The sequence below is a fragment of the Bos indicus x Bos taurus genome, chromosome 17 (genome assembly GCF_003369695.1).
Source record: "Bos indicus x Bos taurus breed Angus x Brahman F1 hybrid chromosome 17, Bos_hybrid_MaternalHap_v2.0, whole genome shotgun sequence".
In the NCBI taxonomy this organism is placed as follows: domain Eukaryota; kingdom Metazoa; phylum Chordata; class Mammalia; order Artiodactyla; family Bovidae; genus Bos; species Bos indicus x Bos taurus.
Window position 1 is genome coordinate 208,430 of NC_040092.1, and position 15,213 is coordinate 223,642.

At 69.2% G+C, this 15,213-nt stretch overlaps 1 protein-coding gene across 7 annotated transcripts in view; it reads left to right on the forward strand.

Annotated features, from left to right (window-relative positions):
• ARVCF (ARVCF, delta catenin family member) overlaps positions 1-15,213 on the forward strand; it is a 30,592-nt gene that overhangs the window by 14,467 nt on the left and 912 nt on the right. Inside the window, exons 3-18 of one of the 7 annotated variants that reach the window (XM_027565987.1) lie at positions 6,867-7,025; positions 7,132-7,658; positions 8,363-8,862; positions 9,226-9,409; positions 9,942-10,059; positions 10,301-10,472; positions 10,951-10,968; positions 11,844-11,915; positions 12,777-12,904; positions 13,059-13,209; positions 13,300-13,498; positions 13,730-13,841; positions 13,936-14,026; positions 14,288-14,341; positions 14,668-14,756; positions 15,058-15,177. In XM_027565987.1, coding sequence (XP_027421788.1) covers positions 6,867-7,025; positions 7,132-7,658; positions 8,363-8,862; positions 9,226-9,409; positions 9,942-10,059; positions 10,301-10,472; positions 10,951-10,968; positions 11,844-11,915; positions 12,777-12,904; positions 13,059-13,209; positions 13,300-13,498; positions 13,730-13,841; positions 13,936-14,026; positions 14,288-14,341; positions 14,668-14,756; positions 15,058-15,165 — 2,682 coding nt within the window. In that variant the 3' untranslated portion in view covers positions 15,166-15,177. Of the gene's footprint in view, positions 1-6,866; positions 7,026-7,131; positions 7,659-8,362; positions 8,863-9,225; positions 9,410-9,941; positions 10,060-10,300; positions 10,473-10,950; positions 10,969-11,843; positions 11,916-12,776; positions 12,905-13,058; positions 13,210-13,299; positions 13,499-13,729; positions 13,842-13,874; positions 14,027-14,287; positions 14,342-14,667; positions 14,757-15,057; positions 15,178-15,213 lie in introns of all 7 variants that reach the window. The other 6 variants (XM_027565988.1, XM_027565991.1, XM_027565992.1 and 3 more) reach the window with 6 other exon arrangements.

Genomic DNA, 15,213 nt, shown 5'->3' on the forward strand with positions numbered 1-15,213 from the left:
CGACCGCCCTGCACCGCCCCAGGAGGAGTGAGCCTGGTCTGCTCCTGGCCTGAGAACTCTGAAGTGGGGATGGACAGTCCCGTGCGGCCTCCTGGGCTCCTCCCCATGTGAGCTGTGCCCTACTGCCAAACCACAGGTGGGGGCTGGCTCCTGGGGTGTCGGCAGAGGAGGGAACGCTTTGCCTGGAGGTTGCTGTGACAGGCTGAGGTGCAGGGCAGGGCGCTGGCAGGGTTCAGGGGAGCCAGACTCACATTGGCAGAGTGGGGACCCGAGGCCCCTGTGGCCAGAGAGAGAGGGAGCAGGGTACGGGTCCGGGCCGAGACTGGCCCAGCAGGCTCGGCTGCCCAGCCTGGGTGTGTGGGACTCAGAAGCAGTGGCCCGTGGTCAGATGGGGGACATGGCCAGTGACTTCCCCAAGCCTTGATGTCCTCATCTGATGGTGGGCAGTCTGCACGCACAGCCCAGCTAGGTCCGTGGTCACAGCCAAAGACACCTCTCCACAGACCGGACACGTTGGGCAACTCTTTCCATGCTGGCTGGCGCTGACGAGGCCGCACAGCTGGTTCACAGAGGCTGGAGCTGAAGCCAAGTGGGTCTAGGTACGAGGGCCGCCCCGTGGCCCCCTGGACCCCGGCCACTCCAGACAGTGAGGCCTGCACCCCCAAACTTGGGGAGCAACACAGCCGGCTGGGCCTCATGGGGACAGTGGCAGCCCATGACCCCAAGGTTACTCTTGGGTGCTCTTTCCAGGCTCCAGCCCTCCCAGTCCAGAAAGGGCTCTGGCGTCCAGCCCAGAGGGTGCGCTGAGGGTCGATGACCCGGTGGGAAGACGTTCCCATAGCCTGGAGCTGCCCTGGCCTGAAAGGCCACCACCCTCCCCGGCCACTGCCCCTCCCACCGGGGGCCCTCCAGCCCTGCCCCTGGTATTCTGTCTCTAGGCAGGAGATGGTTTCTCAGGCTGAGATCAGACTAGCAGGACTGATGGGGACACTGGGGAGGCCAGGCCACATGTAGCCCGCTGGGCCTGGCGGCCTCCACACTGCACCTGCTTCCCAGCCCCGTCTCAGCAGGAGGTGCCTGGTGAGCCACCTGTGACCCTCAGCTGCCTGGACCTGGCCCTTGGGGTCAGAGCCCAGGTCTATGAAGCTTGGAGGCTGGTGGCCAGGCAGGCGGCTGGGGCTGGTGAGCCAAGGGGTGGGGGCTGCCATGACCCCAAGGCTGTGCTGTAGGCCTGACTGCAGGCCTTTCATCGTCCAGCAGAAAGAGTGGCCTCCTCTGGACACCTAGAGCAGGCTGGCTGGAGCAGGGCTGGCCCTCACCCAATGTGTGTGTGGCAGGAGTCACCTGTAGGGACCTGGCCAGCAGCAGGCCAGGCCGAGATGGGGGTGTGGCCGTGGCACCAGCCGAGTGTGAAATTTGGGAGAAGGATCTACTCACACGAAGCGTCCAGGTTCTCTCAGGGCAGTGGTCCCGTCTGCTGCTCCTGCCTCGTGTGGCTCCGAGTTACAGGGACCAGTGATTAGGAGCAACTTAAGGAAAACTGAGGCTTAGAAGGACATGCAGTGGACACCCAGAGAGCTTGAGCATGCTGGCTGCATGGCCCGTGTGCTGGTGTGACTTGGAAGGGACAGGGGGTCTGGGGAGAAGTGGGTGGAAAGCAGAGAGCCCAGGCCAGGGCCCCCTCTCGTGCCCAGCCCCCCGAACCTCCCCCAGGTCTGTGTTCCCTTAGGGGGAGCCAGACTCCCGGGAGTGGCCTGCTGCAGGCGGAGAGTTAGCCCCCAGACGGGTCAGAAGCCCTGATAACCGCCCCCACCCCAGCCACCGCTTAGTACATCAAAGGCGGGAGGAGAGGGTCTGAGGCCAGCTAGGCCCGCCAGCCTTCACCCAGCCACCCAACAGTGATGCTCCCTCCCCTCTCTGTGATCTGTCTGCTCTGACACCGCTCAGCGGCTGGGGGACCCAGAGCGGGGGACCTCAAGTCTCAGAGGCCTCTGGGCCACCTGCAGGGGTGGGGAGCGCTTTCACTGGGAGCAAACCGAGGTCGAGGAAGGGCTCAGCGGGAAAATGCCAGCCCCGCGGCCGGGGCGTGGGGACCGGGAGCCCTGACCGGCCGCGGGGGCGGAGGGCGACCCCGGCCCTGCCCCGCCCCGCCCCGCCCCGTCCCCCGCCGGGCGCCGCCCCTACCGATTGGCTGCGGCCCACCCCGCCCGCTGGGCGCCGCCCCATCCGATTGGCTGCTCTCCGCCCCGCCCCAGTTTCGCTCCGCCCCACCCACCTTGGCCCCGCCCCATTGGCTGTTCGCCGCCCCGCCCCAGTTTGGCTCCGCCCGATTGGCCGCTCGCCTCGTCGCCTCGCCCCGCCCCGCCCGTCGGCCGCTAGCCGCCGCTCAGCCAGGTCCGACCGCCGGGAGCGAGTCCGCCGAGCCCGACCCGAGCGGCCGAGGCACCGGAGCCGATCCCGGTCCAGCCGCCGCCGCCGCCGGCCCGCGTCCCCCGCGCCCGGCCCGATGCCGGCCGAACTCAGACAGGTTGGAAGGAACTTGGTCCCGGGCGGGGGCTCCGTCTCGGGGACCGGTGGCGGAGGGCGGGGCGCTGGCCCTCCGGGAGGACCCGCTTTTGTTTGTGGAGCCGCCGGCCTGAGGCAGCTATTGTCTGCGCCCCCGGGGCCGGGGCCGGGCGTGGGGGCTGAGTGGACGCGCCGCCGGGGGTGCGGAGAGCGGGCCGGGGTTGGGGCCATGGAGGCGGGGGGCCGCGGGCGCACCCCGGCCAGCGCCCCGGACAGGTGCCTGGGACAGGGTGGTGGGAGGGCCTCCCGGAGTGGCGCCTCTGCTGCAGGAGGGAGGCCGCGTCTGGAGAGGGCGGCGCGGCTACGCCTCCCCCATGTTCCCAGGGCCCCGGCTTGGGGGGGCCGCGCAGGAGCTTCAGGATTCTAATGGAAGCTGGTCTGCCGCGGCAGCGCACGTGGAGTGAGGGCTGGGGGCCTGCCCTGCCCACGTGCAGAGGCGAGGGGGTGACCTCCGAGCACCACCAGCACCGGGGAAGGCTGGTGGATAGCCTGCACGCTTGCTCAGAGTGTGTGTGGGGTGGTGCACTTACAGGCACGGAAACTGAGGCAGAGGGAAAAGGCAAAAGGTGGGTCTGGACACCTGCCCAGCTGGACAGCTAGGTGCCTGCTGGCTCCAGAGACCGAGGGACCAATTCAGGGGAGCCGAGGGCATCTGGGGCCACCATGTGGCTGATGGTTGCGGGCTGGGCTCGGGGAAGCTGGGTTAGGGGAAAGCCCACCCTGCTGTTGCCCACAGGCTCGCTCCCCTAGTCTGCAGGGCAGCCACCACCCTGTGTCCTCTGGTTACTTGGCCTGGGGCTGTGCACTCGCAGGTGGAGTGCTGCTGTGGAGGGGTGAGCTTCCAGTCAGCCAGGCTGGGCCCGCCGCTCTGGGCAGGACGGGAGAGGGCTTCTGTAGTGGCCAAGAACTTGCTCCCTGGGGACAGAGGCTTGCGCTGCCTGGCCTAGACCCTACCAGGATGGCCATGCAGGGTAGGGGACTGGCGATCCTCCCCTTCCGTTCATTCATCCAGCAGCCATCTCGCACTCCAGGGCCTGGACATTGGCCGTAACCCATCCCGTGTGTGCCAGTGGGGTCGTGGGCACCCCACATCCTGGTCTTCATGACGGACACTGAGTGCCCCTCCGGGGAAGGCAGGCAGTGGGGGTGGATCCGCGCCTCGGGGACCCCGTCCTGGCCCCCAGCTGTGCCTGTGCTTGTCTCCTGTGCCTTCCTGCCATCGCCGCACGCGCCCCTAGAGGCTGCTCTGGGCTTTTGCCTTGTCCCCCGGGTCACTTTTCTATGCCCTGCACACCCTAGATCTGGTCACAAAGGCAGGACTGGTGCTACCCCCTGTCCCACAGCCTGGACACCTGGCTTCCTCCTGTTTCCGTGTGAGGAAGCTGAGCCCAGGTGTGTAGCCGGCCCAGGGCCCTCTAGCTCTGGGCCCTAGGGACCCTCTTGAGAGCAGTGGGGTGCTGGTCACTCCGGCCCCTGGCTTGGCACCCTGGACCAGGCCCTGTGCACAAGCTCCAGGAGCTCATGGGAAACCCCAGGCCTGGACACAGCCCCTTGCTGGGCCGGGCCCAGGGGCTGTGGACCCAGCCACCATGGACGGGAGGACCACGGAACTGACGTGGGCTCAGGGGAGAGGTGACGGAAGGCTGGATGGTTATCCCAGCGTGAGAGGCAAGGGTGGGGCCCGGGCCAAGGATGGGGTGGAGAGGCGGTGGACGGGACTGTCGGGATGGGGGTTGGGGGGCTCCGTGTCTAGGGTATGAGGGCGGTCTGGGGCTTCAGGGCTGGTGGTCCCTGAGGCTCAGCTGGCCTGGGTAGGTGGACACAGGACACGGGGCCCTGGAGCAGGGCCTGGAGCCAGACGGGGGTGCAAGCAGGGTGGTCCGCAACCTCTGGTGAGTGCCAACCATGTCCTGGAGGTCAGTCAGTGACCCCACGTCCTCATCCCAAAGCTGTTTTGGAGGCACCAGCCATGGTTTGACCTCGGGCCCCCGCGGCCCCCAGGCCTTAGCTCCCCCACCTACGGGCTCCTACCGTCCCTGTGGTGGACGCCAGGGGTGCTGAGGGAGCCTGGAGGCACAGGTAGAAGGCGGGGGGTGGTATCATGGGGGTGTGGGTGATAGGTGCTGTTGGGAGAGCCCGGGAACCGGGCTGGGTGCTCTCGCACGCGTGTGTGAGTGCACATGTGTGTCCAGGTCCCTGTCTGCATGCGTGTGCCCAGGCGTGTGTACAGGGGCCAGGCCTCCCCATGCTCCCTGGCTGACTCAGGCTGCCGCCTCCCTGCCCGCCTGCCCCGGTGAAGTCATCGCCATTTTTAGCTCCCTGAGGTCACTTGCCAGCGGGGGCTCTTAGGGCCTCGGGATCCCGCTGCCGGGCTGCCTGGGCTGGTGTTCGTGGGAGCTGCCACAGGGCCGCCAGGCCTTCCTGGGCTCCTGGCTCCCCTGGACCCCACACCCTCAGCCCCCCACTGCACAGTGTCTACAGGCTGGGCAGCCAGGCACCAGTGGCACTGAGACCCAAGGGGTGCACCCCCTGTGCCCTCCCAGAAGCCCGAGCCCAGTGGGGCGGGACCTCTTCTCGGAGAGAGTTAACGTATGCAAGTCTACGCACACCTCCCCAGGGCCCTCCCACGACAGGTCTTGGAGTCCCTGCCCTCCCTCCTCTTGGCGTCATAGCCTGCGGCCTGCCGGCCCCTGGCCCCCTGTGCCAGCAGAGTGCCCACTGCCTGCCACACTCATGCCCCTCCCTTGACCAGTGCAGATGCAGGGGACGGGGGTGCTGAGGGTCTGTGGGTTGCCCCTGCACCTCCCTGGCTCCCCAGGGCCCTCAGACAAGAGCCAGGCCACTCTGCTGGGCCTACCGCCCATGTCCCCATCCCAGGCCTCCACCTGCTTCTCTTCCTTGGGGGGCGGCCTCCCTCCTCCGGACCGGGACCCCAGCAGACATGCTACTTGCTCTCTAGGACCGTGGAGGTGCTGCCGGGCTGAGGCCCGCGAGGGGTGATGTATGGCCGGGAAGCCTTTCCCGGGGCTCTGGGGTCCTGTTAGCAGCGCACACATCCTGCTCACACTCTGTCCTCCGACAGGCCTCAGCATCACTTTATAAAACCACACCCGTCCTCAGGGCTCTGCTTCTGGAGGAGGGGCGCGTTCCGTAGCCCCTGGCACCAGAGCCTGTGGGCTAGTCCTTCAGGCTCCCCCTGGACCCCGAGGAGGCCCCGACCCCAGCACTGTGTGCAGTTGGGGGACACGCGTTCCTTTAGGACGGGACCCCACCCATCAGGGTACGGGTCTCGCCGTGGAACAGGGCCTGGCCTCCTGCTGACCCAGGAGTGTGCGCCCCTGTGCCACCCACTAGGGCTTGGATCTCAGCCACTGCCCCTCCTGGCCAGAGGCTGGTCCTGGGGTGCTGGTGCAGGCAGGGGGGACCTCGTGCTGCTCGGCACGGCAGGGATCCGGCCCAGCCGTGCTGTGGGCTGGCCTGGCCTCTGTGAGCCTCAGTTTACCCTCAAGAAAGTCTGACCCGCAGGCCCATGGCCTTCAGAAGCGCCTCTGTGCAGCGCTGTCTTGTCTGCGGGGATGTTGGCAAGGGGTGCTGAGAGCTAAGGGCCCGGCTGGGGAGACTGGGGAAGGGTGTAGGAAGGGGACACCAGGGCTCCCTTCCGGGGTCGGCTGGGCCCCGCTGGCCTGGATCCAGCCTCTCTAGGCTCTGACCTGGCACCAGGTCTCGGGGAGCGGGCACCGGCCCCTGGACCGAGGGAGGCACTGCCCACACAGCAGCCCTGAGCATCCGGCCGGAAGGACCCAGGGTATTTTGTTGCTCCGGGTGCGCAGGGTTTTCTGGGAACTGGGTATTTCTGTCCTGCGAGGGCGTCCGCAGGCCCTGGGGGGTGGCGGGAGCCTGGGTGTGGCCTCCAGGAGCCAGTGAACAGTGCAGAACCTGCCACCCTCTGCGCTCTGAGGTGGGCAGGGAGGTAGACCCACCAGGGATCATGAGTGTCCCGCTGGCGCCTGGGTCTCCAGGAACAGCAGCAGCCCAGCCGCACAGCCCCCACGAAGGCCACCCCCCCCCCCCCCCCCCCCCCCCCGCAAGGCTGCCCACCACGTGGGGAGCCGGGCTTTACCCACTCGCTCAGCCCTCAGGAATCCTCCCCACCCGGAAGCGGGTGACCAGCCCCTCCGCTGTCAGAGGCAGGAACATGCCGCCCCGGCTGAGATGGGCCTGGGGCAGGAGAGCGGGGAGGCGTCCGTGCCCAGGGATGGTGAGCTCGGGGCTGTCCTGCCGACACCTGCCCCCTCGCCCAGGAGCAGAGCCCGGGCAGCCAGGCCTCACTGGCCACGATGCCGGAGGCGCCTGAGGTGCTGGAGGAGACCGTGACGGTGGAAGAGGACCCGGGCACCCCCACCTCCCACGTGTCCATCGTCACGTCGGAAGACGGCACCACGCGCCGCACGGAGACCAAGGTACACGGCGCCCCGCCTCCTGCGTGTCCACCCGGCGTAGGGCGCAGGGCCGAGCCGCCCTGGCCTCCCAGGCTGCCCGCCCACCGGCCACCCCCTTGCCCACCAGGTCACCAAGACAGTCAAGACGGTGACCACGAGGACCCTGCGCCAGGTGCCCGTGGGCCCCGACGGCCTCCCCCTGCTGGACGGAGGGCCCCCCCTGGGCCCCTTCACCGACGGCCCCCTGGACCGGCACTTCCTGCTGCGTGGGGGCGGCCCAGCGGCCACGCTCTCCCGCACCTGCCTCGGCGGCGGGGGCGGCTTTCCCGACGAGCCCCGCGACGTCCCCGGCTACGGAAGCCTGTCTCGAGGGCTGGGCGTCCGGCCCCCACGCGGAGGCCCCCCAGGCCCAGGCCCCGGCGATGGCTGCTTCACCCTGCCCAGCCGCCGGGAGGCCTTTCCTGTGGGGCCAGGGCCGGAGCCGGGGCCGCCGGCCAGCCGCTCACAGCCCGAGCGGTTCCAGGCGGAGCCGTATGGCTTGGAGGACGACGCTCGCAGCCTGGCAGCCGACGAAGAAGGGGCCCCTGAGCTGGAGCCGGACTACTGCACCGCCGCGCGGAGGAGGCCGGACTGTGGGCGGGGCCTGCGCTCCAGGTGAGCCCTGTGCCCTGCCGCCACCTCCAAGAAGTCCGCCCTGCGCCCCGTGCCAGGGTACCACCTGGGCAGTCTCGCTGCGGGATCGGCCTTGGCTCTTCTCGGGGACAGCGGCAAGGGCGGGCTCAGGCCTGGGGGGCTGCACTGGGTCCCCTCGTGCAGGTCAGGAGTCAGAGAAGCTGGTGAAGCACCGGCACCTCCCGCCCCCGCTTCAGCTAGATGGCCCCGGAGATACGAACTCAGGGCGTCTGTCTGAGCTTGGGCCAGACGCCTGCCCCTGCACAGGGGTGCCCAGAACCCAAGCCCCGGCCCTTCCCTTCCCGCCGGCACTTCTGGTTCTGTCTCTCCCGCTCTCAGCGTCTCCATCTGCGAGTGGGAACATGCCCACAGGCGAGACACTTGCCCAGCCGCAGCCCGTCACCTGGAAGGGGGTTGGACATCTGACCCCGGGCCTGGTGGCCCCTCACGTGGTCCTACCAGCAAGGCTGTGTGCAGGGGGGTGCACTTGGGCCTCGCGGGAGGTGGGACCCCATCCTGGTGTTTCACAGAAACACCAGGTTTCTGCTGGGAGTCGGGGGTCTGCCTGGTGGCGGGAGTGAGCGACTCCCCGGGTCTGGGGACAACCTGCCCGACAGCCAGTGCGATTGCTTGGGGGCAGGGCCGCAGCCGCGAGGGGATGGTCACGCGCGTGCTCTCTCGCCCAGGGCCTACGAGGACGTGGTGGACGACGGCGGCGAGCTGATGGAGGAGCGGCCGCCCTTCCCCGCCACCGCGGCGCCCCTGGCGCAGCCGGAACGCGGCAGCCTGGGCAGCCTGGAGCGGGTGGTGCGGCGCTCGCCCTCGGCAGACAGTGCCCGCAAGGAGCCACGCTGGCGGGACCCCGAGCTGCCCGAGGTGCTCGCCATGCTGCGGCACCCCGTGGACCCCGTGAAGGCCAACGCGGCCGCCTACCTGCAGCACCTGTGCTTCGAGAACGAGGCCGTCAAGAGGCGCGTGCGGCAGCTGCGGGGGCTGCCGCTGCTCGTGGCCCTGCTGGACCACCCGCGGGCGGAAGTGCGGCGCCGCGCCTGCGGGGCACTGCGGAACCTCTCCTACGGCCGGGACGCCGACAACAAGGCCGCCATCCGGGACTGTGGCGGAGTGCCCGCCCTGGTGCGCCTGCTGCGGGCAGCGCGGGACAGCGAAGTCCGCGAGCTTGTCACAGGTGAGGCGCCCGCCCCGGCCCCCAGCTCCCCACCACGACTCCTCCACCCCTCCCTCCCTGGTCCTCCTGGGAAGTGGTGGGCCCGTGGCTGGGTGCGGGTCACATGAAGACCACCTCTTGACCCTGGAGCACAGTCCCAGCTGCCTGGGTGGCTGGGAAGGGGTGCACCTGCCAGCCCCTCCCGTGTCCCGGCCCCTGGGGGCTCCTTCCCCTCCCCTGTACGCCAGAGTGCCCACAGCCTCTCACCATGGCTGGTGTGAGCTGGGCTGAGCTGGTTGAGGAGGGGATCCCTGAGCTGGCCCTCTGGGGAGGAAGGGCAGACAGAGCCTGCGGTCAGCCCAGGCGGGTCGATGGTGCTCACAGGCACGCTCTGGAACCTGTCATCCTACGAGCCCCTGAAGATGGTCATCATCGACCATGGCCTGCAGACGCTGACCCACGAGGTCATCGTGCCGAACTCGGGCTGGGAGCCGGAGCCCAATGAGGACTCCAAGCCACGGGACGCCGAGTGGACAACCGTCTTCAAGAACACGTCAGGTTGCCTGAGGTGCGGGCCCTCAAGGCTGCCGGGGCTCTTCCCTGCCCAGGAGACGGGACCCAGGCGCCTAGCTGGCCTGTGCCCTGGGGACATCCCCGTGTCCCGGATAACGTGCAAGGCAGCTGGCCACCCAGGCCTCGGTCTCAGAGCTGGTCACAGCGCTTGTCAGGGTCTGAGAACGGGCCTGCTCTGCACGTCTGTGTCCCTCCACGTATCCCTGCCACAGCCAGGCGGGGAGCTGGAACTCGCAGATCCAGGTCCCCTGGGTCCTGTCTGTCCGTCAGGGTAACCCCCTGTGAGGTCCCTGAGAGGTAGAACCCTGAGCTGCACAGACTCAGGCCTCTGGGAGTCAGAGGAGCCCCCACCCAACGTGGGTGCAGGCGGGCCCCCGGCCCAGGTCCCGTGGTCTGCCATTCACTGCCAGGCTCCCTCGTCTGCTGGCAGCCCTGACTGTGTGTGGGCATTTCTGCAGACAAGACCCCAGGGCTGGGGGGAGAGTCCCCACAGGAGCCAGCCCACAGGCTCGCTCTTGGCCTCCCAGGAATGTGAGCTCAGACGGCGCAGAGGCCCGGCGGCGGCTCCGCGAGTGTGAGGGGCTGGTGGACGCCCTGCTGCACGCTCTGCAGTCGGCCGTGGGCAGGAAGGACACTGACAACAAGGTAGGCAGGGAGCCCCGGGAAGGGCCGGACTTGTAGCCCCCACAACGGGCTGGGGTCTGAATAGGAGCCCTGGAGCACTCGGGCAGCAGGGGGGTGGGCACGTGGTCCACGACGGGGAGGTGCTCCCCTCCCCTCAGACGCATCCCTGAGTCTCACCCCAGTGGGCCCCGGCCCCTCCCGCCTTCACGGGCCGCGGCGTGCCCCCGGGAGGGTCAGCGCCCCATGCCCCCTCTCCCCACAGTCGGTGGAGAACTGTGTGTGCATTGTCCGGAACCTCTCCTACCACGTGCATAAGGAGGTGCCGGGGGCCGAAAGGTACCAGGAGGCCGAGCCTGGGCCCCCGGGTGGTTCCGGGAGCGCCCAGCGCCGGAGCAGGGAGGACGCCGGCTGCTTCGGTGGCAAGAAGGCCAAAGGTGTGTGGGCGGCACCGGGGTTTGGCTCTTGGATCCCAGGCCCGCCGAGCTGAAGGCCCTCCACACCCACGGGGGTCACGGCCAGGGAGCCAAGCGGGGCACCCAGGGGCAGGCAGGAGCGAACCCGTGCGGTGGTCTCCTTTGGTGCCCAGACCCAGACCTTCAGCTCCAGGAAGGGTTCTGGGGGCTCATGTTTGGACATCACCACCTTCCAGCGTTGGCAGGGAGCCCGAGGACCCTGGGGCGGGGGGTAGCACCCACCCGCTTCACTCCATCCCTGCCTCCGGCGCGGCTGCCCGGGGTCTGTGCTGACCTTACCCGCACACCGCATGGCCTTTCCTGACCCCGTCGCCCGTGGGGTCGCTCCCCCAGGAGTGATCGGGCTGAGACTCCCCGTCCCCCACCCGATCCTGGGGGGGCATGGGGTGCTGCCCGCTCAGGCTCCTCTCCTCTCTCCCGTGCTTCCTCGGCCGCCCAGAAGAGTGGTTCCATCAAGGTGAGTCCCTGCTCGGCCTGCGTGCAGGCCTGGCGGGCGCAGTGGGCACCAGGGACCCCCCATTGCTCAGGCAGCTGTCTCCATGACAACCACAGGACCTGCGTCTGCAGGAAGGCCCCTCCCTTCTCCTGGCAGCCGTCTCTATGACAACGGCAGGAATGTCAGCCTGGGGCTGGTTGGGAGGCTGAGGGGCTGTCCCTCTGTGAAACCTCAGCTGTGGTCCTGGGTGGAGGGAGCCCAGGGTGGACAGGGCCGGGCACGTCCATCCCCAGGGCCCTGGGGAGAGAGTCTGCCCTCCAACGGAGCGGGTGAGGCGTGGCGCAGACAGCGGGAGCACGCAAAGGCCCCAGGAGGCTAGGCAGAGCCAGCCCTGGCCGTCTGGTCTCAGCTCTGCCTTCCATGAGGAAGAGGGTCCAGCCTGGGTGGAGGAGCTGGGAGGTGGTGAACTGGCCCTCGGCTGGCAGGTTAGGGGGGCATCTCCTGGCTGCCAGCGCCCAGGGCCGGGCCCGGCCGCCGTGAGTGGCACTGTTCGCCCCAGGCCTGCTTCACCACAGCCTGGCGCGCCCTGCCCCCACCAGGCCTCACTGCCCCATCTGCACCTCCCTGCCCAGCCTGGGCTGCTGGCCCCTGAGTTCATGCCCTGGGACCCCAAGGAGGCTGTGGGGCGATCTGAAGCGCGGCTCCCAGCACCCAGTGGGAGACGAGTCCTGGCCCCCACTGCACTCTGGGCCGACACGTCTAGCTGAACTCGGGACAGCACCCTGCTCCAGCCTCCTGGTGCCCGTCTCTGACGTGGGGGTGTCTTCTGGGCCGCACCTGATACACGCCTGTGCCCTGCAGGCTCCATCTCACCCTCCACTGCCCTTTTGTTCCAGGGAAGCGGGATGGAGAGATGGACCAGAACTCGGACACCCTGGACCTGCCCAAGCGCACTGAGGCTGCCAAGGGTGAGTGTGGGGAGGCAGAGGCCAGGCCGGTCCAGGAGTGAAGTTCTGTGCCACCGAGCTGGCCTGAAGGGCCTTGGGGGCCAGTGGGGAAACTGAGGCCCACAGGGGTGGGGCTCCCAGAGGACTGTGCCAGCTTCTGGCCATCTGCTCAGGGCTGGGAATCAGGGTCTGTGCCAAGGTAACTTCAGGCAGGTATAGGAGTGAGGCATGGAGGAGTGGGTGGGGATGGCAGCGAGGGTCTTCAGCGAAGGGCAGGGCTAACCAGTAGCCGCCTTTGCCAGCCTAGGCACCAGGTCAGGCCCAGTTTGGAGGCTGGTCCAGAGCACCCTGGCACATTGGGGCAGAATTGGGGAGGGGCTGATGACACGCAGGGTGAGGGACGGGGGATGGAGGTGATGCCCAGGGACACAGGCCGCAGTGTGGGGCAGATCTGGCAGGCTTCTCCCCGCTCCGCCCTGGAGCACAGTGGAGCGACTCTGCTGCTGGGCTGGGGCCTCCATTGAGGCGGCGCCAGTAGGGGTTGAGCCGCTGTGTCTTGGAGGGCAGGCCTCTAACATAGGATGCGCGGGTGGGGGCTGTTGCTAGGCAGTCTGAGTCCTGTTGCTAGGGGAGCAGTCCTGGCTGTTGCCCACGCCCCACACCCCTAAGCCGGGTCCGTGACCTCTCCCAGCCTCCGTTGCTTCCTCTGTGAAATGGGAAGGCTTTTCCTCTCGGGCAGCTAAGGGGTGATCACGTGGGTGCGGAACGTCCCCCGGTGACGTCATAGCCGCCCTGGGCCCCAGCTTCGCTGCCCCGGGAGCGCCCAGGATGGGAGGGTGACGGGCGGCATGCGTGACCGCGGCGGGGGCACTCCGTGCCCAGGCTTCGAGCTGCTGTACCAGCCCGAGGTGGTGCGTCTCTACCTGTCCCTCCTGACGGAGAGCCGCAACTTCAACACCCTGGAGGCCGCGGCCGGCGCCCTGCAGAACCTCAGCGCCGGGAACTGGGTGGTGAGAGAGGCCCCGCGGGGCAGGGAGGCTTCGGGGTGGAGCTGCTGGGGCGGGCTTTGTCCGCAGCGGGAGGGCGGTCCGGCTCGAAGGGGCGGTCAGGGCGCCGCTGGGCGCGCGACGCGGCCCCAGCTGAGCACGCCGCCCCCCGCCGCAGTGGGCCACGTACATCCGCGCCGCGGTGCGCAAGGAGCGCGGGCTGCCGGTGCTGGTGGAGCTGCTGCAGTCGGAGACCGACAAGGTGGTGCGCGCCGTCGCCATCGCCCTGCGCAACCTCTCGCTCGACCGGCGCAACAAAGACCTTATCGGTGAGCGCGGGCACGGGGGTCTGGGGCCCGGGCCCCCCGACCCCGCCGGTGCGGCCTCACCGACCCTAGCCCGCTGCCCGCCGCCCGCAGGGAGCTACGCCATGGCCGAGCTTGTGAGAAACGTGCGCAGCGCGCAGGCGCCCGCCCGGCCCGGTGTCCGCCTGGAGGAGGACACAGTGGTGGCCGTGCTCAACACGATCCACGAGATCGTGTCCGACAGTCTGGACAACGCGCGCTCGCTGCTGCAAGCTCGCGGCGTGCCCGCGCTGGTGGCACTGGGCGCCTCCAGGTGGGTGCAGGCGTGGCCGCGGGAGGGGCGGGGCAGGGCCTGTTGGGGCGGGGCCTAGGTGGGTGGAGCGGGAGGGGGCCCCGGGTGGGTGGGCGGGGCCTGTGCGTGGGCGGAGTGGGGGGGGGGCGCCCCAGGTGGGTGGGCGGGGCCTGTGGGGGCGGAGTAGGAGGGGCCAGGTGAGTGGGCGGGGCGGGGCGGTCCAGGCAGAAGCTGATCCCGCCTGGGCCGCAGCCAATCGGTGCGCGAGGCGAAGGCCGCGTCGCACGTGCTGCAGACCGTGTGGAGCTACAAGGAGCTGCGCAGCGCCCTCCAGAAGGACGGCTGGAGCAAGGCGCGCTTCCAGGTTAGGCCCGCCCGCCCCTTCTCACTTCGCCAGGCCTGGTCTCCTGTGGCAGCGCCCCGACCCACGCCGTCTGCTATGTGTTCCCCCGCCGCAGTCAGCCGCTGCTAATGCCAGGGGCCCCAAGGCAGCCCCGAGTCCGGGAGGCTTGGACGACAGCACGCTGCCGCTGGTGGAAAAGAGCCTGGGTGAGTATGGGGCCAGAGCTCATCCCGAGGTTCAGCTGTGCCCCTCTCCCGGCCGAGGGCTACAGGGAGGTGGGCCTTCCTCCAGGAGGATGGCCCCCACTCTTCGCACCCCCTACCCCCCGGGCGTTCACCTTGGCACCAAGCTGGGGGCGGCTTTGCCAGGGAGCAAATGTTGGTGACAGGGTACCCAGAGTGGCTGAGGCCAGGCCTGGGCCCCCGCCACCACCTGCAGCCAGCCACCCATACGCTCATGCCTTGCAGACGGTGAGAAGCCAGGTGGCCGGGACATGATCCCCATGGAGGCGCTTGGTCCAGGTGCGGGCAGGTGCAGGCTGTTTGCTCTGTGTGGGGAGGGCCTTCCAAGGAGGGGTGGTTAGAAAAGTGATTTGGCTTAGGGGTGCTCAGGGAGCGAGGGGCGGGCCAGCCAGGGAGGGGTCACTGTCCAGCCAATCTGGTCTGCCACTTGATGGCGGCTGGAGGGCTCTGAGCTGTGGGCCGGGGGGCCAGCAGGGGGAGTGGGGACAGATGAGAAGACCCGGCTCCGCGCAGTCCAGGCGGACGCCCTCCCCAGATACACCCTGGGCGCTGAGGGACAGCCACACCTCGGTGCCTGCCTCAGGGTCCCCTCTGCCTCCGCCCAGCAGACGGCTACTCCACCATGGACAGGAGGGAGCGTAGGCCTCGAGGCAGTGACCCAGCGGGGGAGACCTCTGAGAAGGAGCCGTTGAAAGTGAGTGGCCTTGGGCATGTCCGGGGCGGGGCCTGGGGCGGGGCTGTGGCTCTCCTGGCTGGGGAAGCCGGGCACCGGTCCAGTTCGAGGCTGCACACGCACCCTCCCTCCTCAGCCCCGCCCCCACGGCAGCGCCGCCTGCTCTGCGCCTGTTCTTCTGTCCCCCAGCCCCGCTGGCGCTCAGCCCTCCCCTGGCACACACCCCTGCCCTGCTGACCTGCCCAGCTCCCACCCGCCTGCTCATACTAACCTGCTGCGTTCTGCCTCTAACGCCCGCCTGCCCGCTGCCCGCCCGCTGCAGCCCGACCCCAGCAGGAAGGCTCCTCCGCCCGGGCCCAGCAGGCCTGCGGTCAGGCTGGTGGACGCTGTGGGGGACGCCAGGCCTCAGCCTGTCGACTCTTGGGTCTAGCTTGCATGCCCGGTACGTCCCTTCTGGGTTCTGCGTCAGGGTGGGGCC